The 26,626-nt window shown below is 44.0% G+C and overlaps 2 protein-coding genes across 8 annotated transcripts in view; both read right to left on the reverse strand.

The window, feature by feature from the left end:
- Positions 1-1,749: 1,749 nt before the first annotated feature.
- RCE1 (Ras converting CAAX endopeptidase 1) lies at positions 1,750-4,943 on the reverse strand. Of its 7 annotated transcripts, none has more exons than XM_087422584.1 (9): positions 4,743-4,943; positions 4,503-4,605; positions 4,327-4,410; positions 3,979-4,057; positions 3,269-3,436; positions 3,069-3,140; positions 2,733-2,839; positions 2,610-2,646; positions 1,750-2,436 (listed from the first exon to the last, which is right to left on the reverse strand). In XM_087422584.1, the coding sequence occupies exons 1-9, from the start codon at positions 4,925-4,927 to the stop codon at positions 2,201-2,203; spliced, it is 1,071 nt and encodes a 356-aa protein (XP_087278710.1). In that variant the 5' UTR covers positions 4,928-4,943; the 3' UTR covers positions 1,750-2,200. The 7 variants fall into 7 exon arrangements, with proteins under 7 accessions (XP_087278710.1, XP_087278709.1, XP_004437742.1 ...); XM_087422583.1 differs by having other exon boundaries at positions 2,586-2,646; XM_087422585.1 differs by having other exon boundaries at positions 2,284-2,436; positions 2,581-2,646.
- Positions 4,944-5,043: 100 nt separating this feature from the next.
- Positions 5,044-26,626, reverse strand: part of TOP6BL (TOP6B like initiator of meiotic double strand breaks) — a 95,747-nt gene continuing 74,164 nt past the window's right edge. Inside the window, exons 13-16 of the mRNA XM_087422582.1 lie at positions 21,453-21,551; positions 9,088-9,163; positions 5,309-5,490; positions 5,044-5,221 (exon numbers count right to left, since the gene is read on the reverse strand). Of these exons, the coding sequence (XP_087278708.1) occupies positions 5,156-5,221; positions 5,309-5,490; positions 9,088-9,163; positions 21,453-21,551 (423 nt within the window). The 3' untranslated portion in view covers positions 5,044-5,155. The remainder of the gene's footprint in view (positions 5,222-5,308; positions 5,491-9,087; positions 9,164-21,452; positions 21,552-26,626) is intronic.

Consider the following 26,626-nt stretch of genomic DNA (forward strand, 5'->3'; position numbering starts at 1 on the left):
GGTGCAGGCCAGTTCATCTTCCTCCTTGGAAGGTAGTGAGGATAACAGTAGTGGCCTTGGCTTAAGCCACTACTGAGTGCCTACTGTATACACACCCTAAACAGGATTAGCTAATTGTTACTGAGAGCTTGCTTGGGAGCCAGGGGGACTGTTTTAAGCACTTAAACACTTACTAACTCAGGGAATCAACCTTCTTCACCCATTTTATGGACACAGAAATGCAGTCACAGGAAGGTTAAATAACTCATCCACGAGAGGCAGAGACGGTTCAAACCCAGGCGGTTGGTGGACTTGCTTCCCAACCACACTGCTTTACTTTCTAAATCCAGGGCCAACTTCCCACTTAGCTCAGGACTGGATGCAAACAGGCACCACCTTCTGGAGGTGACAGAGACCCTCAGGTGAGAACCTCTGGATGTGAGGAATTCAGTGGAATGTCAGGAGCACTGGATTGAGAGTCCTAGGATCTAATCCTGCCCCCCCCCCCCAACCAGCCCTCCAGAGAATCCTAATCCTGAGCTGCAATTCCCTCAGCTATAAGGTGGGACAGCAACCTTGCCCACATCACTGCACTGCTGCCCACTGCCCCCGTAGGGGAGGTGAGGATGGTGCCTGAGGTGAAAGGCAGTTCCTGAGCAGGAGCATGAGGAAGGGAAAGGGCACGGGCACAATGCAGATCCCCTGACCTGGGGGACCAGGCAAGAAGTACATCCCCAGCACCCTGCCACCCCACTGCTCTCGGGGTACCACAACCCAATCTTTGGGGTGGACCTTGGCGTCCTCCTCTTTGGACTCCAAGATCCCAAACACACCCTCTAAAACAGGCCTGTGCTCCCCCCCCCCCCCCCCCCGCGCCTCCCCGACAGCTGCTACACAGGCTAGGGGAGAGGAAAGTTCTCCAGCGAGGTAGGTGTGTGACTGTCATGATGCCCTTTTAGATCCAGGTGAATGTAATTTAGGCACAGCCAACATGGGGGTGAGGTGCGAAGTGACTGGCACATCCGTTTCCTTTCCTTCGACCACCAGCCTCAGGGAAGGGGACTTGGAACAACCTCCTTCAGTTTGGAATGTGACCCAAAGGAATAATACTCAAGAATTAAAACAAGTGGTCTCAGGGGAATGAGAACATGAGACGCATTCTAAAACCAAGAGGAAGAGCATGTAGAGCACCAGCAGGTTCCGAGAAAGAACCCTGAGTTGCTGCTGCTCTGAGGCTGCAGCCTTGCTTCTGGTTGCTCCAGGAACCAGACAAGCAGCACAGTGGCAGAGGTCCGAGGTGGAGAGACCCAGAGAAACGTCCACTCCCAGGTGACTCCGAGCTGGTTCCTCTTCCAATTGGACCTATTTCCTTGTGTAATGTGAGGCTGGTAGACTTTGGGGAGGTCCTGGTGGAGGCCCCACAGTGGACCCTCCACCCTCTCAGAGGACACAGGCTGGAGGCTCCATCCCTGGAGTCAGGGCCCTGGGTCCCACTCCCTGACTCTGGTAGCCAAGGCACAGGCCCCAGGATGAACTGGGCCCACACTTGGTGCCTGCAGCCCCAGGCCACCTGTCCTAGGACTTGGGGCCTGGCTCAGGAAGGAAGAAGCTACAGACCCAAGGCAGCCAGAGGCCCCTATCCTGTCCCCTATTCCAGGGGACTATGCCTACCAGGCTGACCTGCCCAGAGGTTAGTGTTCCAGGTAGCTGGGACAGGTGGTGGGCACACTCCCAAGACCCCCAACAGACTGATTCCCAAAGGTCTAAGGCCATGTTACCCAAGTTAAATCTCTTTAATATCCCAATACAAAGTCCTGATGCAAAAAGACAATGAGAAAACCCTGGGAAGTTAGGGGGAGGGGTTTTGTAAATTCCCCCCCCCCCCCCCCCCCCCCCCGAGCAGCTTTTCAGAGGGAGAGGGGGCCAGAGGAGCTCAGGGAAGCAGCAGTCCAAAGTGAGGAAGGGAGTGCATGGCTCCTGGGACCTGCCCCTTGCCCCTCACTCCCAGCTGCTCCTCAACCCCCTTTTGACAGGGGCCACACCCTTTGGATATCTGCTCCTTTCTCTTGGTCCCTGGGATTCAACTAGCTCTGGCTTCAATCCCCTAAAAAAATTCCTGAGATCTCGGGGACCCTGGCCAGCTCCTCCCCTGCAGTACCCCTTGATGGGGAGGGGCTAGAGAGCCCATGAGAGTTCATAGGAGTGTGTATAGGAGCATGGGTCAGGAGCACAGGGGAGCCTCTGAGTCCCCTGCCCGCTCCAAAAGCGCACAGAGGGGAAGGCTGCCGTAGAGCTTGGGGTCCGTGAGGGGCTGGAGCAGAAGCAGGAAGAGTCCCACACCCAGGGCATAGCCTGCCAGCAGGGGCCGCCTCTGCGGATGTTCCAGGGCCGCACATACGGCAGGGAAGCCCATGTAATTGCAGAAGGAGTGGCAGAGAACCGGCCCAATCAGGTGTCCTGGGGAGGGGAGACAGAGCAGCTCATGGGGCAGCCCCACCACCTCCCCAAGCCCTTCCAGGGCTAATGACCCTCCTCTCCTGAAAGAGCAGAGCAATGCTCCACCCACCCACACACCATGCCCTCCTCTTCCACCTCTCACACCTCACCAGGCTGAGGGCCCTGGCTCAGACCTGTCTCAAGGACCGTGGTAGAAGAAACTTGTCGCTCCTAAAACAAACACAGCATTCCCATTCTCCCACCCACTCCTGTGGGCCCCTGAGCCCCCGGGGACCCATGAGAGACTGAGGACCAACCTGTGCGGATGAAGAGGAAAGCAGTGTAGGCACCGAAGACAGCTGTGTAGGAGAACTGGAACGCTGAAGACGGGGAGGCCGCGAGTGACCACACCTGCACGCTCTTCCTGCCCCAGCACTGCACACCCATCAGCCAAAGACATCCCCTTCCCCCCTGGGGGCAGTGGCTGCCTGCTCCAGCACCTATGGCTGTCCTCTGCACCCCAACTCCCATGGTCAGCGGCCCCTCAAATACTATAGCCCTCTGCTCCCAATTCTTCCTCCAGAGTGGCTCATCAGGGACACCCTCACACACCCCAACCCAGGATTGCCCCAGGCAAGCACCCTAGGACTCACCTGCAGACAAGAAGATGCTCCCCACACTGCTCTGGCGAAAACGAAGCTGCTCAAAGATGTGGTGAAAATGGGCTGGGAGGAAAGCAAGAACCATGTCACATTCCTCCTGGCCCACCCTATAGGTTCTACTCTTGCCCCAAGCCCCATTTTCGGCTCCCATGCTGGGATCATCTCAAAAGGACCAGCTTGGACAGACTCACCAACTCCAAAGAAGAGTGGGCATGTGAACACAGCAGGGCCCAGGCCCGTGCACGGTGCTAACATGGGCAGCATGCAGGCCCGGAACACCAGCTCCTCTGTCAGGGGCGCAATCACTTGATTCCGCAGCCAACGCATGTCTGTGAGACAGCGGGCCCAGGAGCGAGGGGCTAGGGAGGGGATTCAGGACAAGCAATGAGTGACTAGTTATTGAACAGAGATCCCCTCCCAAGGGTCCCTCTCCCATAACCTTCCCCTGGCCAAACTCAGGTTAGGCATCAATACTCCTGAGAAAAGATAAGGGTCGACTTTACCAGACCCAGCATAGAACAATGTCTCAAGAGAACTGAAAGGATAGGCATTAGTAGCTGAGGCAGGGCATCCTGGTAGTAAACTCTGGAAACATCAAAATTTGCCCAAGACCAGCTCTGGTTTGGGGAAGCCAAAAGGTAGGGGAAGCCAAAAGGTAGGGAAAGCAGGGGACAAAACTCTCTAGTTCACACCAAGTACTGCTTGGGGGTCCCTAGGGGGCTCCTTGGACATCAGGAACTAACTATTAGAGGCCACCCACTACATGTGCTCATTTTGCTAATGAGGAAACACGGAATATCTCACATCTTATGTCCAGGTCCCACCATGAGCACACTGACTCCCTTTCCCTATTGTCCTGGACTGCCTGTGCCTACTTTTTCCCCTAGTCCCGAGGACTCACCTAGGACAACCTTCAAACCATCTGCCAGGTCACAGGGGCAATCCATAGAGAGCTGCATCAGTGGGCCCAGGAAAAGGATCTGGGGGGCAGAAAAACAGGAGCGGTCAAAGGAAAGGCTTAAACCATAATCCACTGTCCTTGCTCAGACAAGGCCTCATGAGACTTCAAGCTTCCTGTTCTTAGCCAGGATTTCCCACCCATGCATACGGAGGGCCGAGAGCCATCCACAATTCCTGTCTCCCATCAGTCAAAAGCGGGACACAATCAGGATAACAAAAAGTGGCCACAAAAAGGAGAATCATGCTAATAACAAAGAAACAGGAGGAAAGATAAAGCAGGAACACTCACCATGGTCAGCAGCAGGGGCAGCAGTGCTGCTGGGAAAATGCCCTCCAGCCTGAAGCCCATCAGGGTGAGCAGGGATGTGCCTGGCTGAGCCACAGGAAAGGGGGCATCAGTCTTGCTCCCTCGCCCAGAGTCCCAAGATCTCTCCCCCACCACCCTCTGCCCCGCCTCCTCCGCACCTGGATGCCCGTGAGCTCCCTCCAGAGTAGCACGCAGAGGGGCGAGAGACTGGACACCACCAGGACACTGGTGAAGCGCCGCTTGATGACGGCAGGGTGGTCCCTGAGGAAGGGGCAACAAGTTCAGGAGGCCCACAGCCGCCTCCTGACAGCGCGGCCCCGCCCCTGGGTCGCCCAAGCTCCGCCCGCAGCCCCGCCTCCCGGAGGCGCGGGTTCCGGCCGCGCGCGCAATCTCCGCACCTGGGCAGCTCGCTCTTCCAAACGTAGAGGCTGCCCACGTAGGAGCAGGCGAGGCTGAGACACGAGAACACGGACACCCAGCAGCACAGCCCGGGGCCTGGACCGCCCAGGGCTGCGGACTCGGGCTGCCGCTCCGGCCGGGACACCGACAGCAGGCGCAACCCATCCCCGCCCAGCGCCGCCATCGCGCCCGGACCCGCGGCGCGCACCAGTGACGCGATACCGCCGCCGCTCGGCCCGCGCCTGCCGGAAGCGCGGGTGACGTCATCCGGCGGCGCGGGCTCCCGGCCCTGTCCCCCGCTCCGGCCCCGATACCGACACAGAAGCTTCACGCGAGGAGCAGGTTTATTGAACGCCAGACAGCACGCGGCTCCAGCAGCCGCCGGGCCGGACGCGCGGGGAGAGGGCTCGGCTCAGGGCCCAGGGTCGGAACTCAGCCACTCGGACAGATTGGAGACCTCCTGCAGCCACAGCGCGTCCTGCGAGAGGAAAGGGGGCCAGGGGTGAGGAACCTCGGCCGCCGCCGGGTACCCGCCCTCCCGCCGCGCCCTCCCTCGTCCTGTTACCTCCAGGTCTCTCCCCGGGCCTGCCCTGCTAGGGGTCAGGGAGGCCGCGGTAGGCTCCGCGGGGCGTGGGGCGGCCTCCGACGGGCTCGGGGCCCTGGCTGAGTGGAAAGCCTGCTTGTCTTCCACGCCCTGGCGGAGACTGCCCCTCCTGAGCCTCTTGTTTTTCACTTGCTTGCTGATCCCTAGGAGAAAACAAGCCCACTCATCTTACACCCATGGCCCAGTGCTACAAAGACCCTGGGGGCAGGGGGAAACCTGGAAGAAAGGGAGGAGTTGGGGCCCGGCTCTCTTAGCCCTCCCACCTCAACTTTTCATTAGGTCCTGTCCAGGTCAAAACCCGGCAGCTCAGGGCCTTCAGGATCAAGCTGAGGCTGCAGAATGGTTTCAGGGTCTCCCTGTCCCCTCTGAGCTGCGCCCCGGAAGGGGCATCTGTGATTGTACCAAGCCCTCACTTAGGGCTCACCCCCACTCAGTCACTGCACACAGATTCTTCGTGGAGTCTGCACGATCCAGCTCCCTCCCTGCCAAGCTCGGATTCCCTTGCCCTAAAGTCAGCCTCACCTCTCTCTCCCATTGTTGCTCACGCCCATAGGCAGCCTTTGTACTATTAACTGATTCACTGATGCAAATTTAAAGCAAGTTTGGGTCCATAGATTCTTCTTGAGCAGGTGCTAGGAATGTAGATCAACGAGCTGTTCCCTGCGTGAAGCTCACAGATCCTAGAAGGGATGCAGAAGTGTGCACAAAGCCCAGGGGTAGAACAGATAAAGAAGCTGTTAACCATCTCTGGAGATGAAGAAAGGTTTCTCTGAGATGTCTGAGCCAGGTTTTGAAGGATGAAGAGAAATATGCCAGGCTGACAAGGAACTCAGAGGAAAGGAATTCAGGCTGAAGGAGTTAGACAAACACCCAAAGGCATTAACAGCATCTTACATAAAATGCAAGGTGGGGAGTCCTAGGAGATGAATCTGAAGGGATGAGTAGGAATCAGAGAAGGCCAAGAAATAGATTTTTATCTGTAGGAAATAGGCAGTGAAGAGTTTTAAACACTGGAGATATTTGGTATTTTAGAAAGATCATTCTGTCCAAGGTGTGGCTTAGAGTCAGATTAGAGGCAGGAAGCCCTCTGGAGCCCAGGAGAAGTGAAGGCACTGGAAATAGAGGAGTCAGAAGTGTTCATGAGGGGACGGCCTGGTGGCATAGTCAAGTTCACGCACTCTGCTTCAGCGGCCTGGGGTTCGCTGGTTCAGATCCCAGGTGCGGACCTAGGCACTACTCATCAAGCCATGCTGTGGTGATGTCCCACATACAAAATTGAGGAAGATTAGCACAGATGTTAGCTCAGGGACAATCTTCCTCAGCAAAAAGAGGAAGATTGGCAACAGATGTTAGCTCAGGGCCAATCTTCCTCACCAAAAAAAAAAAAAAAACAAACCAAAAAACAAAAACCCAGAAGTATTCATGAGGCCAAATGGACAGGCCTTGGTGATAGACTGGATGTGGAACATTAGAATGAGGAGCATCTCAAATGAATCTCAGGTTTCAGATGTGAAAAACTGGATAGTGGTGCTACCCATCATGACAGACTAAAGTAAGAAAAGCTGATCTTGAGGGGGTGTGCAGAGGGCAACGTATTAGGAAAGAGGAAACTGAGGTACAAATGGGACTTCCACATGCAGCTGCCTACTGCGGAGATAAAACTGGCGCTCAGGAGAGACCTAGGCTGGTCATACCAACTGGGGAGTCTTGAGCCCAGAGCACGAGTCAACACCCGGGGTGGAAGAGAGCAGTTAGGGAGGGAGTGCTGTATGATCACTGTTTTGGGATGATCAGAGGAAGCCAGTTGAAGAGAAAATGTCAGAGAGGGGAGAACCACAGTCTTAACAGTACCAAATTTTGCAAATAGTTCAAGTACGGTAAAGATAAATACACAATCAATTTGGTAATTAAGAGGTCTTCCCAAACAAGAGAGCTTGCAGTTCAGAAGCCACAGGGAAAGCAAGTGCCCAGGGTTAGCAAGAGAATGAGAAGAAGAAAGGGAGACAGTGCAGCTTGCTTTTTTGAGAACCTTGGCTGAGACGTGATGGAGAGAGAGAGATGGAACAAGTTCAAGATCATGGGAGATTTCCTTTTGAAGAACGAGAGACTGACCTGCTGGTGCTAAAGAACTCAGAAGAGAAGGTGAAGGTACAGAAGTGATAACTGATGCAAGCAGGCCCTGAGAAAGCAGTAGGATAATGCCACTCCTGAGCCTAGAAGGAATGGGTCCCATGCTGATAAGGTTCTGGCAGTGGGGGAGTACAAGTTGGGTGAGTTTACTGAGAAAAGAGATCAGTAAATGTGAAGTAGGAAGCTTAAGTCAGGAGACAGAGGCTGGGTAGATTTTTAAAAGAATGGAGTAGCGACTGAGGAGAAAGCCAGGAAGACAAAGGATTGGACAAACAAGGCTTCTCAGTGAATGGACCACAGGTGTATCATATGGTGGCATCATGCAGCATTTGGTGATTTTCTTCAGCAGAGCTGCCCACGTGGGGCATAGGACTGATGGCAACTAGAGTTGCAGCTTTATAAGGCAGAGCAACTCAAGCAGTCTTCCAGGAGTTTCCACCAGATTGTAAACGCCTAGATTTTAAGGCTTTTGGAGAAAGCATGGGCTTTAGAGGCAGCAGGCTGAATTCAGATCCTCCTCCTGCTAAGCACTCTACTCAGCCCCTGAGCCTGGGTTGTCTCTTATGAGAGAGGACCAATGCTGCCTACCCCAAAGGGTCTGTGAAATCCCCTGTGAAAGAGTGGTTACTGTGGAAGAGCCTAGCATCACCCCAGTTCCACAGAAGGTGCTGAATTAAATGGTAATTTCTTCCTTCTAAGGAAAGTACTTATTCTTTTGTCCCTTCACTGCATAAAATACTGAACTGTATGTGGTAAATACTGAATTGTGGTATGTGATATACTTCCACTCTTTTAAATCTCCAATCTAAATTTATAAAAATAGATTCTCTGCTTTATACAAGCCTTCACTGCAGTGTTCTTTGCAGTGGCAACAGCCCCCACAACATTTAAAACTGGTTCAATTGACAGGATGATTCAGGAACACATCTTAGGCCAAAGCATAGACAACATACAGCATGTTGTAGTTGTGACCCTGCAAAGAGGAATTTTACCAACAAAGCACAGGTGCTGCAGTCAGTCCCCAGGTTCCCTCAAGCTCAGGCCCTGTTTTGTCCGACGGTGCATTCCCGCTCATCTGGCTCTTTTAGAGACAGACCAGAGCCAGGCTGCCTGGGTTTGAATTCTGGCTCTGCCATTTACTAGCTATGTGACCTTGGTAAGTTTATTGACATCTCTGGGCCTCAGTTTCCTCATCTGTAAAATGAGAATAATAATAGTGCCTATGCCTCATAAGATTGTTTTGAGAATTAAGAGCATTAATGCATTTTGAAAGCTCAGAATAGTGCCTGGCACCTGCACCATACAGGTTCAGGTGCCAGTGGCTATGGTTATTTCCAGCCACACGCCCCCCACCCTTGGATTCAGAGTCCTGCCCCATCATGTGCAGCTATCTGTAACTGCACAAACTATATGGGAAATTTCTAGTCCTCTCATATCAGCTTTCGGGAGGGAGTGCCTCCGTCTGCCCTAGAACACCCGTAGTGGCGGTGGGAGCCAACCAAATCCCAGAAGGATATGGCTGTGGTAGAAGGTGCAGTTTGAAAGCCTGAAGTCATATTTTTTACTTCCCAGCTTTGGTCGAGGGCTCACCTGGAAAGCTGCAACGTTACCTGCAAGGAGCTCCAGGTTGCTGTTTTCATGTGCATCCTCTGTGCTCTGCTCTGCATCATTTTTCTCTGGGAGCAACTGCTTAAAAAATTAGAAGTCCTAAGTGAGTTTTGCAGAAGCATAAACAAGCCCCAGTGAGACAAGTGTGCCTGGTGTCTTTGTTGACCTCACAGAGCTGTCCTCCCTCACCTGGAACTCCCTCTTACTTCCTCCTGGCTCATGTGAATCCCCCTACCCAGCCCCCAACAAGGCTTCCTTCTTCTGTTGGAGCCTTTTTTAGCTTGCTTCAGCCACTTTGGGCTTTTCCTTCCTCCTCTGAACTTGCCTACTGTCTGCCCCACTCCTTGGGCTCTGAAGTATGCACTGCATGGCCCTGTTCATTTTTATGTGTGTGTGTCCATTTTCTACATCTTAAATTCCTTGAAAGGTAAGGTTCCTCGTGCCTATATCTCTACAGCTAGCATAGTGCCTTGCACAGGGTAAGTGCTCAACAAATGACTGACTGAGACTAAACCTGGGAAGCCACGGAGCACATCTTATAGTGCTCTGCAGCCTTTCAAAGCCCTGCCACACTTGGTTCAGTGTGGACAGAGAAACTAAAGTACTTACTAAGATCTGAACCCAATCCACCTAGCTCCTTGTTTTTCAAGAATACAAGTGTATAAAAATAGATACCCTCTTCATCAAAATTAAAAACTTTTGTGTTTTAAAAGACACTATAAAGAAAAGTCAACCCACAAGAATGAGAGAAAATATTTACAAATCATATCTGATAAGGGACTTGTATCCAAAATAAAGAACTCTTATAACTCAAAAACAAAATAACAACCCAATTAAAAAATGGGTTTGACAAAGCATTTGAATAGACATTTCTCTAAAGAAGAAATACAAAGGGCCAATAAGCACATGAAAAGATGTTCAACATTATTTATTTAGGGAAATGCAAGTCAAAACCACTATAAAATACCACTTTACACTCACTAGTATGGCAATAATAATGATAGACAATAACAACCGTTGGTGAGGATGTGGAAAAATTGGAACCGTTATACAGTGCTGGTGGGAAAGTAAGTTTGGAAAACAGTTTGGGAGTTCCTCAAAAAGTTAAACATAAAGTTATTATATGACTCAGCAATTCTATTCCTAGATATATACCCAAGAGAATTACAAACATATATCCACACAAAAATGTTCATAGCAGCATAATTCATAATGGTCAAAAAGTGGAAATACCACAAATGTCCATCAACTGATGAATGGATAAAAAAAGTGGTATATCCATACAGTGGAATATTATTCAACCACAAAAGGGATGAATTAGTATTGTTACATGTTACAACATGGATAAACCTTGAAAACATTATGCTAAGTGAAAGAAGCCAGACACAAAAGGCCACTCATTGTATGATTCCATTTACATGAAATACCCAGTAGAGGCAAATCCATAGAGACGGAAAGTAGATTAGTGGTTGCCAGGGGATGGATGATGGGGGAATTGGGACTGACTGCAAATTAGGTACAGGGTTTCTTTTTGGCGTGATGGAGATGTTCTGGAATTTAGTGGTGATGGCTGCATAACACAATGAATATACTTAAAACCACTGAATTGTACAATTTAAAATGGTAAATTTTCTGGTATGTGAATTGTAACAATGAAAAACAGACATTCTATCATATATTGTTTACTAAAGCAAGTTTCAATTTCTAAGTAATTATATTCCAAGGAACATAGAAGGGGTCAAGATGGCCCTAGGGTATTAAAAAAGAAACAGTACTAGGAAATTTTCCAAACATTTTTTTCTTTTTTGAGAGAGAGCATATTCTTTTACTTAACTCTAGCCTGGAAAAGCTCATGTAATAGACAAACCTTTCTCCTGTCTTGAAATTGGTCTCACCAAGGAAATACCCACCTTCAGATATAAAGCTTTGAGTCCCAGTGGAGCCTTGCACACTCTTCATTCATCATCAGGTCCCCTAGATGAGTCAGCCTCCTTGGATTTAACACTCTGTGAGACATTTAATTCTGGTCTACCCTCCTGGGAAACAATACTTTTCCTTAGAAAGCTGCCTCCCTGTTACTGCTCCTGCTTATTCTGGGTTTAAGTTTTCAGTCCCTACACATATCTATGACACTAAGCTCTGGAGTACTATCTCTACTCTTTCATGGCCCACTGCCCTGTTCCAAGACCTAGGCTTAATATCTCCACTCCTGGCATGACTTTTCCCTGAATATATTCTATAAAACTCTAAATACATATTCTCTCATTTCTTCCATTTTCCCATAAACTATATAATAGCCATAGATGGTTTTATTCTATATTACTCAAGAGGTCAGCTATTATACTTTACCTTTTTAGAAAGGGAAACTGAGGGACTGGTCCAGAGGTAGAATTTGACCTGTCATTGGTCTTGTAGTTTTTAGCTGAAGCCACTGGGTGCCACTCTTGTGCCACTAACAAGTTATTTATCATTAAATGGCCATTATCAGAGGGAAACAGTAATGATCTTGAGTGGAGAAGCATGGGTTCTTATCAATGCCTCTGATCATTAGTATTCCCTGGGCTTGTGATCCAGTCCTATAAGGTAATAACGTTACTAGGCTTCGGAGCCAGGAGACCTCAGTACAAATCCTAGCCTTCCCACTTACTGACTTTGTGATTCTGGGCAAATTAGGAAAGTTCTCTAACCAGTTTCTTTATCTATAAAATGGGAAAACTACAATCTACCTCGTAGGATCTTTGTGGATATAAGAATGGAAATCTTGGCAAAGATTAGGGATTCAATAACTGTTCCTTCCAAGACCTATGACTACTGAATAAGAGTTCACGAGCCATCTGCCAAGTTAATTGGGCTATGAATGGTCCTGAGGCTATGAGCTATCACTATAGCAACAGAATGGGGCCAAAGAGGTCAGATCATTTCCTTTTGAGATCTCACTGAGATATCACAGACCCAAGCAAAAGGACTTTACAGGCTGAAACACTTCTAGATCCTACTCATCTATCCCAGGTCCTATGATAATGGCACATGCCTCCCCCTGAACCTATCCCTAGAAATTTGAAGATGTGGTGGCTGTAGTGAATTGAATAGTGGCCCCCCAAAAGATATGTCCAAGTCTTAACTCCCAGAACCTGTGAATGTGACTTTATGTGGTAAAAGGGTCTTGGCAGATGTAATTAAGGATCTCAAGGTAAGATCATCGTGGATTTATAGTGGGCCCTAAATCCAATGAGAGGCGCCCTTATAAGAGAAAGGCAGAGGGAGATTTGAGAGACAAAGGGGAAAGGCCATGTGAGGATGGAGGCAGAGATCCGAGTGATGTGGCCACAAGCCAAGGAACATCTGGAGCCACCAGAAGCTGGAAGGGGTAAGGAAGGATTCTCCCATAGAGCCTTTGGAGAGAGTGTGGCCCTGCCAACACCTTGATTTCAGACTTCTGGACTCTAGAACTGTGAGATAATAAATTTTTGTTGCTTTTAAGCCACCAAGTTTGTGGTAATTTGTTACAGCATCCATAGGAAACTGATACAATGGGTATTAGCTTTTATTTGCTTAAGTTGTGGGCAGCAGCTTTTGAAGTTGGAGGGAAACCAGCAAAAGTATTTGCCGTGAGAGGCCTGCCTGGTGGCATAGTGGTTAGGTTCACATGCTCTGCTTCGGCAGCCCGGAGTTTGCAGGTTTGAATCCCAGGCGCGGACCAACACACCACTCATGAAGCCATGCTATGGTGGCATCCCACGTACCAACAGAAAAAGTAGAGAAGGATGGGCATGGATGTTAGCTCAGGACCAATCTTCCTCAGCAAAAAAAAGTATTTGCAGTGAACCAGCTGGAGGGAACAGCAGATGCATTCCTAGGAAGGTGCTTCCTAGAAGGTACATACAACCATGAAAAAAGGTGTGGTGAAGAGAGCATTTACAGGGGTTTCACAGCTGTCCTGTGCCTTTCTAGCTACAAAGCAGACAAGGATGGGCAAATCCATGAGATGCTGTGATCCCTGGGTGCCTGGTCAACTAAACTTCCCCATCTAATCAGGCAAACAGAAGTAGGAGAGGGAGAGAAGCAGCAGAAAAGGTGCTAAAGGGCCTGTTATTCTCTCAGAAACTGTCTATAATTTTATTGAGATACAACATGCATATACACAATCAACTGCATATATATATACAATGTGCAATTTGATAAATTTTGACATATGTACATACTTGTGAAACCATCACTACAATCAAGATAAACATATCCATCACCCTCAAAAGTTTCCTTTGCCCTTCATAATCACTGCCTCCACCTCCTATACCTCCCATGTTCAAACAACCACTGATCTGTAACTATAGATTAGTTGGCATTTTATACAATTTCATATAAATGCAATCAAACAGTATGTACTCTTGTGTTTCTGGTTTTTTTCATTCAGCATGGCTATTTAGAGATTCATCCATGCTACTGTGTGTATCAATAGTTCATTCCTTTTATTTCTCAGTAGTATTCCATTGAACGGATATACTATCACAATTTGTTTATCCATCTACCTGTTGACACTGGGTTGTTTCCAGTTTTTGGCTATTACAAATACAGCAGAGGTGCCATGAACATTAGTGTGTAAGTTTTTGTGAGGACATATGCTTTCATTTCTCTTGGGTAAATATCTAGGAGTAGAATGGCTGGGTTGTATGATAAGTGTATATTTAACTTTTTAAGAAACTGCCAAACTGTTCTCCAAAGTGGTTGTACCATTTTTCATTCCTACAAATAGGGTATAAGAGTTCCAGTTCCTCCACGACCTTGCCAACACCTGGTATGGTCAGTCTTGTTATCCCAAGTAGGTGTAAAATGGTATCTCATTGTAGTTTCAATTTGCATTTCCCTAATGACTCATGATGCTGAGCATCTTTCTCGTATGTGTGTTTGTGTGTGTGTGTGTGTGTGTGTGTGTGTGTGTGTGAGGAAGACTGGCCCTGAGCTAACATTCATGCCAATCTTCCTCCATTTTGTATGTGGGACACCTCCACAGCATGGCTTGATGAGCAGTGTGTAGGTCTGCACCTGGGATCTGAACCCACGAACCCCAGGCCACCGAAGCGGAGCATGTGAACTTAACTACTATGCCACTGGGCCAGCCCCTCTTGTATGTTTATTTGCTGTCTGTGTATCTTCTTTTGTGAAATGTGTTTTCAAATCTTTTGCCCACTTTAAAAATTGGGCAAAATTGGTTTGTTTTCTTATTATTGAGTTTTGAGAGTTTTTAAAATTCTGAATACTGTGGTAAGGTTTTTAACTGAAAAATCAATTTCTTTAGGAGACATAGAGCTATCAGGTGTATAGAACTATTTCTTCTTGAGTGAACTTTGTAATTTATAATTGTCTTTTAAGGAATTTGTCCATTTAAGTTGTCAAATTTACTGCAGTAAAGTTGTTCATAATATACTCTGATAATCCTTTTAATGTCTGATGCCACCTCTCTTGTTTCTGATAGTGGCAATTTGTGTCTTCTCTCTTTTTATCCTGATTAGTCTGGCTAAATGTGTATCAGTTTTATTAATCTTCTCAATGCACCTCCTTTAAGTTTCATTGATTCTTTTCTGTTGTTTTTCTGTTTTCCATTTTACTGACGTCCACTCTAATCTTTATTATTTCATTTCTTCTATTTAATTTATATTTAGTTTGCTCTTCTTGTTCTAGTTTAAGTTGGAAGCTGAGGTCATTGACTTGAGACTTTTTTCTTTTCTAACATAGGCATTTTTCCAAGTACTGCATTAGCAACATCTTACAAATTTTGATAATTTGCATTTCCATTTTAATTAAATTATTTTCTAATTTCCCTTTTTATTTTGTATTTGACCCATGGGTTATTTATAAGTGTGTCATTTAGTTTCCAAATATTTGGAATTTTCTATATATCTTTCTGTTATTGATTTTAATTCTATTCTGGTCAAAAACATACTTTGTATGACTTGATTCCTTTTAAATTTATTGAGATATATTTAATGGCTCAGAATATGGTCTATCTTGCTAAATGTCCCTTGTGTACTTAAAAAGAATGTATATTCTGCTGTGGTTGGGCAGAGTGTTTTATAAATATCAGGTCAAGTTAACTCATAGTGTTATTCAAGACTTCTATAGACTTACTGATTTTCTGTCTACTTGTTCTATCAACTATTGAGTGGAGTATGTTGAAATCTCCAAATATAATTGTGGATTTGTCTATTTGTCCTTACAGTTCTATTAGTTTTGCTTCACGTATTTTTTTTTTGTTTTTTGTGAGGACTAGCCCTGAGCTAACATCCGATGCCTATCCTCCTCTTCTTTTTCTTTTTTTCCTTGAGGAAGAGTGGCCCTGAGCTAACATCCATGCCCATCTTCCTCTACTTTATATGGGATGCTGCTACAGCATGGCTTACCAAGCAGTGCAGCCCTGCGCACCTGGGATCCAAACCCGCGAACCGGGGGCCACCAAAGCGGAGTGCACGCACTTAACCGCTTGCACCACTGGGCCAGCCCCTTGCTTCCTGTATTTTAAAGCTCTCTAAAAAGTTTCACGAACGTTTAGGGCTATTGTCTTCATTGTAGTATACTCATTGTATTGTATTCATCATTATGAAATGACCCTCTTTATCCCTGGTAATATCCTTTTCTCTGAAATCTACTTTGTCTAATATTATTGTAGCCTCTCCAGCTCTCTTTTTATTAGTGTAAGCCATCTTTTTCCACCTACTTCTGTCTTTATACTCCAACTGCAGTTCTTGTAGGCAGCATATAGTTGGCTCTTGCTTCTTTTTTTTGTGAGGAAGATCATCCCTGAGCCAACATCCTATGCCAACCCTCCTCTCCCTTGCTGAGGAAGATTGATCTTGGGCCAAAATCCGAGCCCATCCTCCTCCACTTTATATGGGACACCGCCACAGCATGGCTCAACAAGCAGTGCATCAGTGCGCGCCACGGATCCGAACTGGCGAACCCCAGGCTGCGGAAGTGGAGCACGCGCACCCAACCGCTGCGCCACTGGGTGGGCCCCAGCTCTTGCTTCTTTATTGAATCTAACAATCTCTGCTTTTTAATTGGTTGTTTATGCCATTTACACTTAAAATGATAATTGATATGGCTGGGTTTAAATATATCATCTTGCTAATTGTTTTCTATTTGTCTCATCTCTTCGTTTCCTTTTCTTCTTTTCCTCTTTTTCTACCTTCTTTTAGATTGAAAATTTTTAAATAGACTTTATTTTTTAGAGCAGTTTTAAGTTCACAGCAAAATTGAGCAGAAGGTAGAGAGATTTACCATATACTCCCTGCCCCCACACATGCACAGTCTCTCCCATTATCAACAACCCCCACCAGAGTGGTACATTTGTTACAAATTGATGAACCTACATTGAAACATCATTATCATCCAAAGTCCATAGTTTACATTAGGGTTCCCTCTTGGTGTTGTACATTCTGTGGGTTTGGACAGATGTATAATGACATGTATCCATCATTAAAGTACCATACAGAGTAGTTTCACTGCCCTAAAAGTTATCTGTGCTCCACCTATTCATTCTTCCTTCCCTCCTAACCTCTGTCAACCCCTGATCTTTTTTTTCCTTTTTTTTGGCTGAGGAATACTCACCCTGAGCTAACATCCATGTCAATCTTCCTTTATTTTTCAGTATGTGGACCACCAGCACAACATGGCCTCTAATAGAGTGGTGTAGGTCTGTGCCTGAGAACGGAACCTGGGCTGCCAAAGCAGAGCACACTGAACTTAACCACTAGACCACCGGGGCTGGTCCATCCCTGGTCTTTTTACTGTCTCCATAGTTTCACCTTTTCCAGAATGTCATATACTTGGAATCATATGGTATATAGTCTTTTCAGATTGGCTTTTTTTTACTTAATAACATGCATTTAAGTTTCCTCTATGTCTTTTCATTGCTTGATAGCTCATATCTTTTTAAGGCTGAATAATATTCCATCATCTGGATGTACCACAGTTTATTTGTCCATCCATCTATTGAAGGACATCTTAATTGCTTCCAAGTTTTCGCAGTTATGAAGAAAGCTGCTATAAACAGCCATGTGCAGGTTTTTGTGTGGACATAAGCTTTAACTCCTTTGGGTAAATACCAAAGAGGATGATTATTGGATCACATGGTAAGAGTATGTTTAGTTTTGTAAGAAACTGCAAAATTGTCTTTGAAGTGGCTGTACAATTTTGCATTCCCACCAGCAATGAATGAAAGTTCCTGCTGTTCCACATCCTTACCAACATTTGGTGGTGTTAGTGTTCTGGATTTTGGCCATTCTAATCGGCTTGTAGTGGTATCTTGTTTTAATTTGCATTTCCCTGATGACATATGATGTGGAACACCTTTTCATGTGCTTATTTGCCACCTGTATGTCTTCTTTGGTGAGGTGTCTGTTAAGGTCTTTGGCCCATTTTTTTGTGTGTGTGAGGAAGATCAGCCCTGAGCTAACATCTGTGCTAATCCTCCTCTTTTTGCTGAGGAAGACCAGCTCTGAGCTAACATCTATTGCCAATCCTCCTCCTTTTTTTTTGTCCCCCAAAGCCCCAGTAGATAGTTGTATGTCATAGTTGCACATCCTTCTATTTGCTGTACGTGGGACGCGGCCTCAGCATGGCCGGAGAAGCGGTGCGTCGTTGCGCGCCTGGGATCCGAACCCGGGCCGTCAGTAGCAGAGCACGTGCACTTAACCACTAAGCCACGGGGCCAGCCCTGGCCCATTTTTTAATCAGGTTGTTTTTTACTGTTAAGTTTTAAGACTTCTTTGTATATTTTGGGTAACAGTCCTTTAATCAGATGTATCTCTTGTAAATATTTTCTCCCAGTATGTAGCTTGTCTTCTCATTCGTTTAAGGGTTGAATATTTTTTATAATTCCATTTTATCTCCTTTTTTGGCTTATGAGCTATAACTCCTTGTTGTGTTATTTTGATGGTTCCTTTCATCTTTAACTTATCAGTCTACCTTCAAGTAATATTATACCACTCCACATATAGTATAAGTCCTTACAATAGTATATTTCCATTTCTCTCCTTCTGGTCTTTGTACTATGGTTGTCATACACTTTACTTCTATATAGATTATAAAATACTATTTTTGCTTTAAAAAGTTAATTATGTTTTAAAGAGATTTAAATAATAAGAAAAAGTCTTTATATTTAACCATGTAGTTACCATTTTTTTTTTTTTAAAGATTTTTTTATTTTTATTTATTTTTTCCCCCCAAAGCCCCAGTAGATAGTTGTGTGTCATAGCTGCACATCCTTCTAGTTGCTGTATGTGGGACGCGGCCTCAGCATGGCCGGAGAAGCAGCGCGTCGGTGCGAGCCCGGGATCCGAACCCGGGTCGCCAGCAGTGGAGCGCGCTCACTTAACCACCAAGCCACGGGGCCGGCCCTAGTTACCATTTTCAATACTCTTCATTCCTTTGTGTAGATTCAGGTTTCCATCTGGTATCATTTTTCCTCTGCTTGAAGGACTTCTTTACATTTCTTGTCTGCTAATAACGAATTCTTTCATCTCTTGTATGTCAGAAAGAGTCCTTATTTATTTATTTTTTTTGGTGAGGAAGATTAGCCCTGACCTAACTTTTGTTGCCAATCCTCCTCTTTTTGCTGAGGAAGACTGGCTCTGGGCTAACATCTGTGCCCATCTTCCTCCACTTTATATGTGGGATGCCACCACAGCATGGCTTGATAAGCGAGGCATAGGTCTGTGCCCAGGATCCGAACCTGCGAACCCTGGGCTGCTGAAGTGGTGCACACGAACTTAACCACTACACCACCAGGCTGGCCCCAGAAAAAGTCCTTATTTCATCCTTGTTTTTAAAGATATTTTTGTTGGGTAAAGAATTCTAGGTTGACAGGTTTTTTTCAGTACTATAAAGATGTTGCTCCATTTTGTTCTAGTTTATACTCTTTCTGATGAGAAATTTGCTATAATCCTTATCTTTGTTTCCTGGTACATAATAAGTTTTTTTTTCCCTTCTGTTTGCTTTTAAGATTTTCTCTTTACCACTGGTTTTAACCAATTTAGTTATGATGTGCCTTGGTGTAGTTTTCTTTACGTCTCTTGGGCTTGGGGTTTGTTAAGATTCTTAGATCTGTGGGGTTTATAGATTTCATCAAATCTGGAAATTTTTCAGCCATGATGTCTTCAAATACTGTATATTTTCTGCACCTGCTTCTTCTTCAGATTCTCCAATTACACATATATCAGGCTACTTGAAGTTGTCCCATAACTCACAGGTGCTCAATGCTCTATTATTTTTTTGTTTGTTTTAATCTCTGTGTTTCATTTCTGATAGTTTCTATTGCTATATGTTTTTTTTTTAATAAAGAATTTTTTTAAAATTTTATTTATTTATTAATTTTTTCCCCCAGAGCCCCAGTAGATAGCTGTATGTCATAGTTGCACATCCTTCTAGTTGCTGTATGTGGGACGCGGCCTCAGCATGGCCAGAGAAGCGGTGTGTCAGTGCGCGCCTGGGATCCGAACCCGGGCCGCCAGCAGCGGAGCGCACGCACTTAACCGCTAAGCCACGGGGCCGGCCTGCTATATGTTTTTACTTGTGTCTAATGTGCCATTAATACTATTCAGTGTAATTTTTACCTCAGAGACATCATAGTTTTTATCTTTAAAGTTTGTTTTGGGTCTTTTTTATACCTTCCATATGTCTACTTAATGTGTCCCATCTTTCCTATAGCTTCCTGAACATATGGAATACAGTTATAATAATAACTGTTTTAATGTCTTTGTCTACTAATTCTATCTTCTGTATCTGTTCTGGATCAGTTTTGATTGAATGATTGATTGATCAATTGATTGAGTTTTATCTTCATTGTGGGTTATTTTTCCTGCTTCTTAGCATGCCTGTTAATTTTTTATTGGATGCAAGGCACTGTCAATATTAACTTCGTGGGTGCTGGATATTTTCGAATTCCTATAAATATTCTTGCACTTTGTTCTGTGATGCCGTTGAATTACTTGGAAACAACTTGATCCTTTTAGGTCTTGCTTCTGCTTTTAAGCTCTGTTAGGCAGGACTGAAGGAGTGTTTATTGTAGGTTTAATTTTACTCCATTCCTGAAGCAAGATGCTTTGTAGTATTCTACCTGACGATCCGTGAATTAGAAGGCTTTCCTCTCTGGTGGGGAATAGGCACTATTCCTAGCCCTGTGTAAGCTCTGCATATTGTTCCCTCTAATCCTTCTGGGTGGTTCTTTACCTAGATGTTTCTTCACATGAATGAGCTGATCAGTACTCAACTGAACACCAGAGGGGGAACCTCTGAAGATCTCCAGAATTCTCTCTCTATGCAGATTTCTCTTCTATGGTACTCTTCCCTGAACACTTTAGCTGCCTTGGCATCCTTGGATTCCCAGCTTTATCTATTCAACTCAGGGAGACCACTAGGCTTTGCCTGGATTCCCTCTCCCTACTCCATGGCCTCTTTACTCTCTCTAGGCAGTATGCTAGGGCAATCATAAGGCTCACTTCATTTGTTTTCCATCTCTCAGGAATGACTATGCCATTAATTGTCTGATGCCCAGTGACTTGAGAACCATTGTTTCATATGTTGTGTCCAGATTTTTTGTTATTACAGGCAGGAGGGTAAATCTGGTCCCTGTTACTCCACCTTGGCCAGAAGCTACTGTATGATAATTTCATCTTTAATCTATTTACTCATCTTATACTTTAGTTGCAGAAAAATTAATTTTACTGATTGGAGCCAAGAAAGCCAGAAAAGTGGGCTTTATTGGAATACTACTAGAAGCTACACCTGGAATCTGTAGATATGTAGAATTTCCCAGCTATGATTTCTCTTCACTCATTAGAGGAGCCTGTCACAAAACCAGATGAAGCTATTTGATCTCCTTGAGGGTAGAGACCCCAACTAATGCAACTCTATATCTCCAGCATCCAAGAAGGTGAATAGATAAAAGTATGTTTTTGATTAGGCAAAACTAAACATAAGAATTCCATCATATCATCACCATTATGAGTAGGTATGTGCTTAGCACTTTACATACATTATCTTATTCAAACCTCACAACAATCATTTTAGGTATGCATCATTCCTATTTTACTGATAAAAAAACTGAGGCTTAGAAAGCTTAAATAGCTTCCACAATAATACCACACAACTAGTTACTGGTAGAAATGGAATTCAAGTGACACCTAACCATGCTCTTACTTCTATGTAATACTACATTCTATAAAGTTTTTCTGAACCACAGGCTTCTTTGCTGAAAGACTAACCTCAGATTGTGCAATCTAAAGCACCTGCACCTACCCACCCTGTATTCAAGATTCCCATATACCAATATGGAAGATTTCCACCAAAGTACTGATTATTACTTTACACTTACCTGCTTCACCTCACATGAGCAATGGTGAAGAAATCGGTGCTGGGTAATCTCACGAAATGATTTGTGCAGTTTGTTCCCAAACTCCTGTGTATCAGCTGCCTAAAATGGGCCAGAGATAGAATGTGCTGAGTTCCAGTACTGGCAACCAAAGGGGAAGAACTCACAGGAAGTTTATAGGGGGAGAGGATGACACAAAAAGGAAAGCAAACCAACGACACTCCTCACGTTGTGTTAGGAGTTTCCTTAGTTCCTATGGACACTGGAGGAGTAGAAAGAAGGTCTGGGATACTTGGCACGAGGCAGGCAGTTGTGGTTCCTATATGTCTTCCAATTTCCGTTACCTAAGCAAGATCTTTCGAACAAGGTCTTTGTCCTCCTATCTCTGTAGGAGATCCACCTGTTCATGAAGGGGTTATGTAACCTCCTCCCCTCTAAAACAAGTTCCAAGAGAGCAGAGGTTCCACTGAACAATTAAGGTTGATATAAGAACTTTTCCTCAGATAAGTCTTTTAGGGAGGAAAGGAACAAAATAATACAGTTTGCATCCATAAAGAATGGGTAACAGCTTCTACTTTCTACTATAGAATTGTAGGATATTAGAGTTAAAGGGGACAGAATAATTACCTAATACAATACACTAATTTTATACTAGAGAAAACTGAAATTCAAAAAGGAGAAGTGACCCACCCAAGCTCTCACAGCTGGTTAGTATGAAAGTTAGGTCTGACTTTAGGATTGCCAATATAGTATTCTTCTCACTACCCTGTGCTATCCACATGACCCAGAAAGTTGAAACTATGATGCACGGATTATAAAGGTACTATATACTCTTTGACCCAATAACTCCACTTATAAAAATTTACTCTAGGAAATAAATCAAAAGAAGGTATCACATAAAAGTATTAACTGAAGCACTATTTATAATGACAAAAAAGTGTAAACAACTTAAATGTCTATCATTAGGGGAATGGTTTATTAAATTAGATTAAATCAATATAGTGGACTACTGGCTAACCAATTCAAATTTTAAGACTGTTAAGACAGGGGGAAATGTAAAATTACATAAGAATATAGAATACTTTGGTTACAACTACATAATATAATAATATGAGATAATATGAAAAAATTAAAAATTATGAGCGATACAAGCCCACCTTAACAAACAAGAAAAAGCCCAAATAGGCAACCTTAAATTACACCTAACAGAACTAGAAAAAGAAGAACAAACAAAGCCCAAAGCCAGCAGAAGGAGAGAAATAATAAAAATCAGAGCAGAAATAAATGAATTGAGACCAAAAAAAACAGTAGAAAGGATTAATGAAACAAAGAGTTGGTTCTTCGAGAAGATAAACAAAATTGACAAACCCTTAACCAGGCTTACTAAGAAAAAAAGAGAACAGGCTCAAGCAAATAAAATTAGAAATGAAAGAGGAGAAATTACAATGGATACCACGGAAATACAGAGGATTATAAGAGAATACTATGAGAAATTATATGCCAACAAATTGGACAATCTAGAAGAAATGGATAAATTCTTAGACTCATACAACCTCCCAAAACTGAACCAAGAAGAAGTGGAGAATCTGAATAGACCAATCACAAGTAAAGAGATTGAAATAGTAATCAAAAACCTCCCAAAAAATAAAAGTCCAGGACCAGATGGCTTCTCCGGTGAATTTTACCAAACATTCAAGGAAGATTTAATACCCATCCTTCTCAAACTATTCCAAAAAATAGAGGAAGATGGAACACTTCCTAAATCATTCTACGAGGCCAACATCACCCTGATACCAAAGCCAGACAAAGACAATACAAAGAAAGAAAATTACAGGCCAATATCACTGATGAACATTGATGCAAAAATCCTCAACAAAATATTGGCAAACCAAATACAACACTACATTAAAGAGATCATACACCATGATCAAGTGGGATTTATAAGAGGGATGCAGGGATGGTTCAACATCCGCAAATCAATCAACGTAATACATCACATCAACAAAACAAAGAATAAAAACCACATGATCATCTCAATAGACGCAGAGAAGGCATTTGACAAGATACAACATCCATTTATGATAAAAACTCTCAACAAAATGGGAATAGAAGGAAAGTACCTCAACATAATAAAGGCTATTTATGACAAACCCACAGCCAACATCATACTCAACGGGGAAAGACTGAAAGCCATTCCTCTGAGAACAGGAACGAGGCAGGGCTGCCCACTCTCACGACTCCTGTTCAACATAGTACTGGAGGTTTTGGCCAGAGCGATTAGGCAAGAAAAAGGAACAAAAGGAATCCAAATAGGTAACGAAGAAGTGAAACTCTCACTATTTGCAGACGACATGATTGTATATATAGAAAACCCTAAAGAATCTGTTGGAAAACTATTAGAAACAATCAACAACTATGGCAAACTTGCAGGGTACAAAATCAATCTACAAAAATCAGTTGCATTTCTGTATACTAATAATGAACTAACAGAAAGAGAGCTCAAAAAGATAATACCATTTACAATTGCATCAAAAAGAATAAAATACCTAGGAATAAATCTTACCAAGGAGGTGAAGGACCTATACAATGAGAACTACAAGACATTATTGAAAGAAATCCATGATGACATAAAGAAATAGAAAGATATCCCATGCACGTGGTTTGGAAGAATAAACATAGTTAAAATGTCTATATTACCTAAAGCAATCTACAGATTCAATGCAATCCCAATCAGAATCCCAATGACATTCTTCACAGAAATAGAAAAAAGAATACTAAAATTTATATGGGGCAACAAAAGACCCCAAATAGCTAAAGAAATCCTAAGAAAAAAGAACAAAGCAGGAGGCATCACAATCCCTGACTTCAAAACATACTACAAAGCAATAGTAATCAAAACAGCATGGTACTGGTACAAAAACAGACACACAGATCAATGGAACAGAATTGAAAGCCCAGAAATAAAACCACACATATACGGACAGCTAATTTTCGACAAAGGTGCTAAGAACATACAATAGAGAAAGGAAGGTCTCTTCAATAAATGGTGTTGGGAAAACTTGACAGCCACATGCAAAAGAATGAAAGTGGACCATCTGCTATCGCCATTCACAAAAATTAACTCAAAATGGATCAAAGACCTGAAGGTGAGACCTGAAACTATAAAAGTCATAGAAGAAAATATAGGCAACACACTATTTGACATTGGTTATAAAGGAATCTTTTCAGATGACATGCCTACCCAGACTAGGGAAACTAAAGAAAAAATAAACAAGTGGGACTTTATCAGATTAAAGAGCTTCTATAAGACAAATGAAACCAGAATCAAGATGAACAGACAACCACCAGCTGGGAGAGAATATTTGCAAAACATACATCTGACAAGGAGTTGATCTCCATAATATATAAAGAACTCACACAACTGAACAACAAAAAAACAAACAACCTGATCAAAAAATGGGCAGAGGAAACGAACAGACACTTCTCCAAAGAAGATATACAGATGGCCAATAGGCACATGAAAAGATGTTCAACATCACTAATCATCAGGGAAATGCAAATCAAAACAACACTAAGATACCACCTCACACCTGTTCGAATGGCTACAATCACCAAGACAAAAAACAACAAGTGTTGGAGAGGATGTGGAGAAACAGGAACACTCATACACAGCTGGTGGGAATGCAAACTGGTGCAGCCTCTATGGAAAACGGTATGGAGATTCCTCAAAGAATTAAAAATAGAAATACCCTATGATCCAGCTATCCCACTACTGGGAATCTATCCAATGAACCTGAAATCAACAATCCAAAGAGGCTTATGCACCCCTATGTTCACTGCAGCATTATTCACCATAGCCAAGAAGTGGAAGCAACCTAAGTGTCCCTTGACTGACGATTGGATTAAGAAAATGTGGTATATATATACAATGGAATACTACTCAGCCATAAAAAAAGACAAAATCGTCCCATTTGCAACAACATGGATGGGCCTGGAGCGTATTATGTTAAGTGAAATAAGCCAGAAAGAGAAAGACAAACACTGTATGATCTCACTCATATGTGGAATATAAACCAACACATGGACAGAGAAAACTGTACTGTGGTTACCAGGGGCAGTGGGGGTGGGGGGTGGGCACAAGGGGTGAAGGGAGTCATATATATGGTGATGGACAAACAAAAATGCACAACCCAAAATTTCACAATGTTAAAAACCATTAAAATATCAATAAAAAAATTTTTAAATTATGGTGATAAAGTTTGTTAGTTATTATTTAAAATTTTGTGTGTATTATACTATCTTTTCGGGCCGGCCCCGTGGCTTAGCGGGTAAGTGCTCGCACTCCGCTGCTGGTGGCCCGGGTTCGGATCCTGGGCGCGTACCGACGCACCGCTTCTTGGGCCATGCTGAGGCCACGTCCCACATACAGCAACTTGAAGGATGTGTAGCTATGACGTACAACTATCTACTGGGGCTTTGGGGGAAAAAAAAATTTATACTATCTTTTCAAGGAAAAACGTACCAAAAAAGTGAAGCAACAGACATGGAATGAATGTGTTACCCCACTGATAATATCAATAATATCAATTGGTCAGCACATATTCTTGAAAAGAAGGAGAGAAACTAACACTTATTGACAACCTACCATGTGCTAGGCACGTTCACATTTAGCCCTCGCCCTCATAATAACCCTGTGAGGTACTATTACTTTTTCCAATTTATAGATGAAGCACTTATAGAAAAGTTAAGTACAGGCCTAAGTCCACATAGCTAGTAGTAAATGAGTCAAGATTTGAACTCAGGCATCTAATTCCGAAACTTGTTACACTATTCCATACTGCCAAATACACGTAATACTTATGGCTGCCCAGCTATTTCCAATGTATTCTGTCACCATGAGTCTACAGAACATTCTTTAACAAGGAATTAGGAATTACTGGTCTAATCCTAGCTCTGCTTGTAACTAGCTACATGACCCAAAGGAAGTAGAAATTTTAAATAACTTGTTTTCTCATTTATAAAATCGTATACACAACACTATCCATTCAACAAATTTTTTTTTTTAATTTTTTTTATTTTTTCCCCCAAAAGCCCCAGTAGATAGTTGTATGTCATAGTTGCACATCCTTCTAGTTGCTGTATGTGGGACGCGGCCTCAGCATGGCCCGAGAAGCGGT

Source organism: Ceratotherium simum, chromosome 34 (assembly GCF_057802395.1).
Source record: "Ceratotherium simum simum isolate JZ-2026a chromosome 34, ASM5780239v1, whole genome shotgun sequence".
In the NCBI taxonomy this organism is placed as follows: Eukaryota; Metazoa; Chordata; class Mammalia; order Perissodactyla; family Rhinocerotidae; genus Ceratotherium; species Ceratotherium simum.

What these genes read in the sequence shown, in the direction of transcription:
- RCE1 (XM_087422583.1), bottom strand. Translation starts at nt 4,927, where the DNA reads ATGGCGGCGCTGGGCGGGGATGGGTTGCGCCTGCTGTCGGTGTCCCGG. An exon ending in TTTCCTCTTCATCCGCACAG is followed by an intron (nt 2,647 to 2,732) that starts GTTGGTCCTCAG and finishes TGTTTGTTTTAG; the next exon opens with GAGCGACAAGTTTCTTCTAC. An exon ending in GAGCCAGGGCCCTCAGCCTG is followed by an intron (nt 2,437 to 2,585) that starts GTGAGGTGTGAG and finishes TCCCCTCCCCAG; the next exon opens with GACACCTGATTGGGCCGGTT.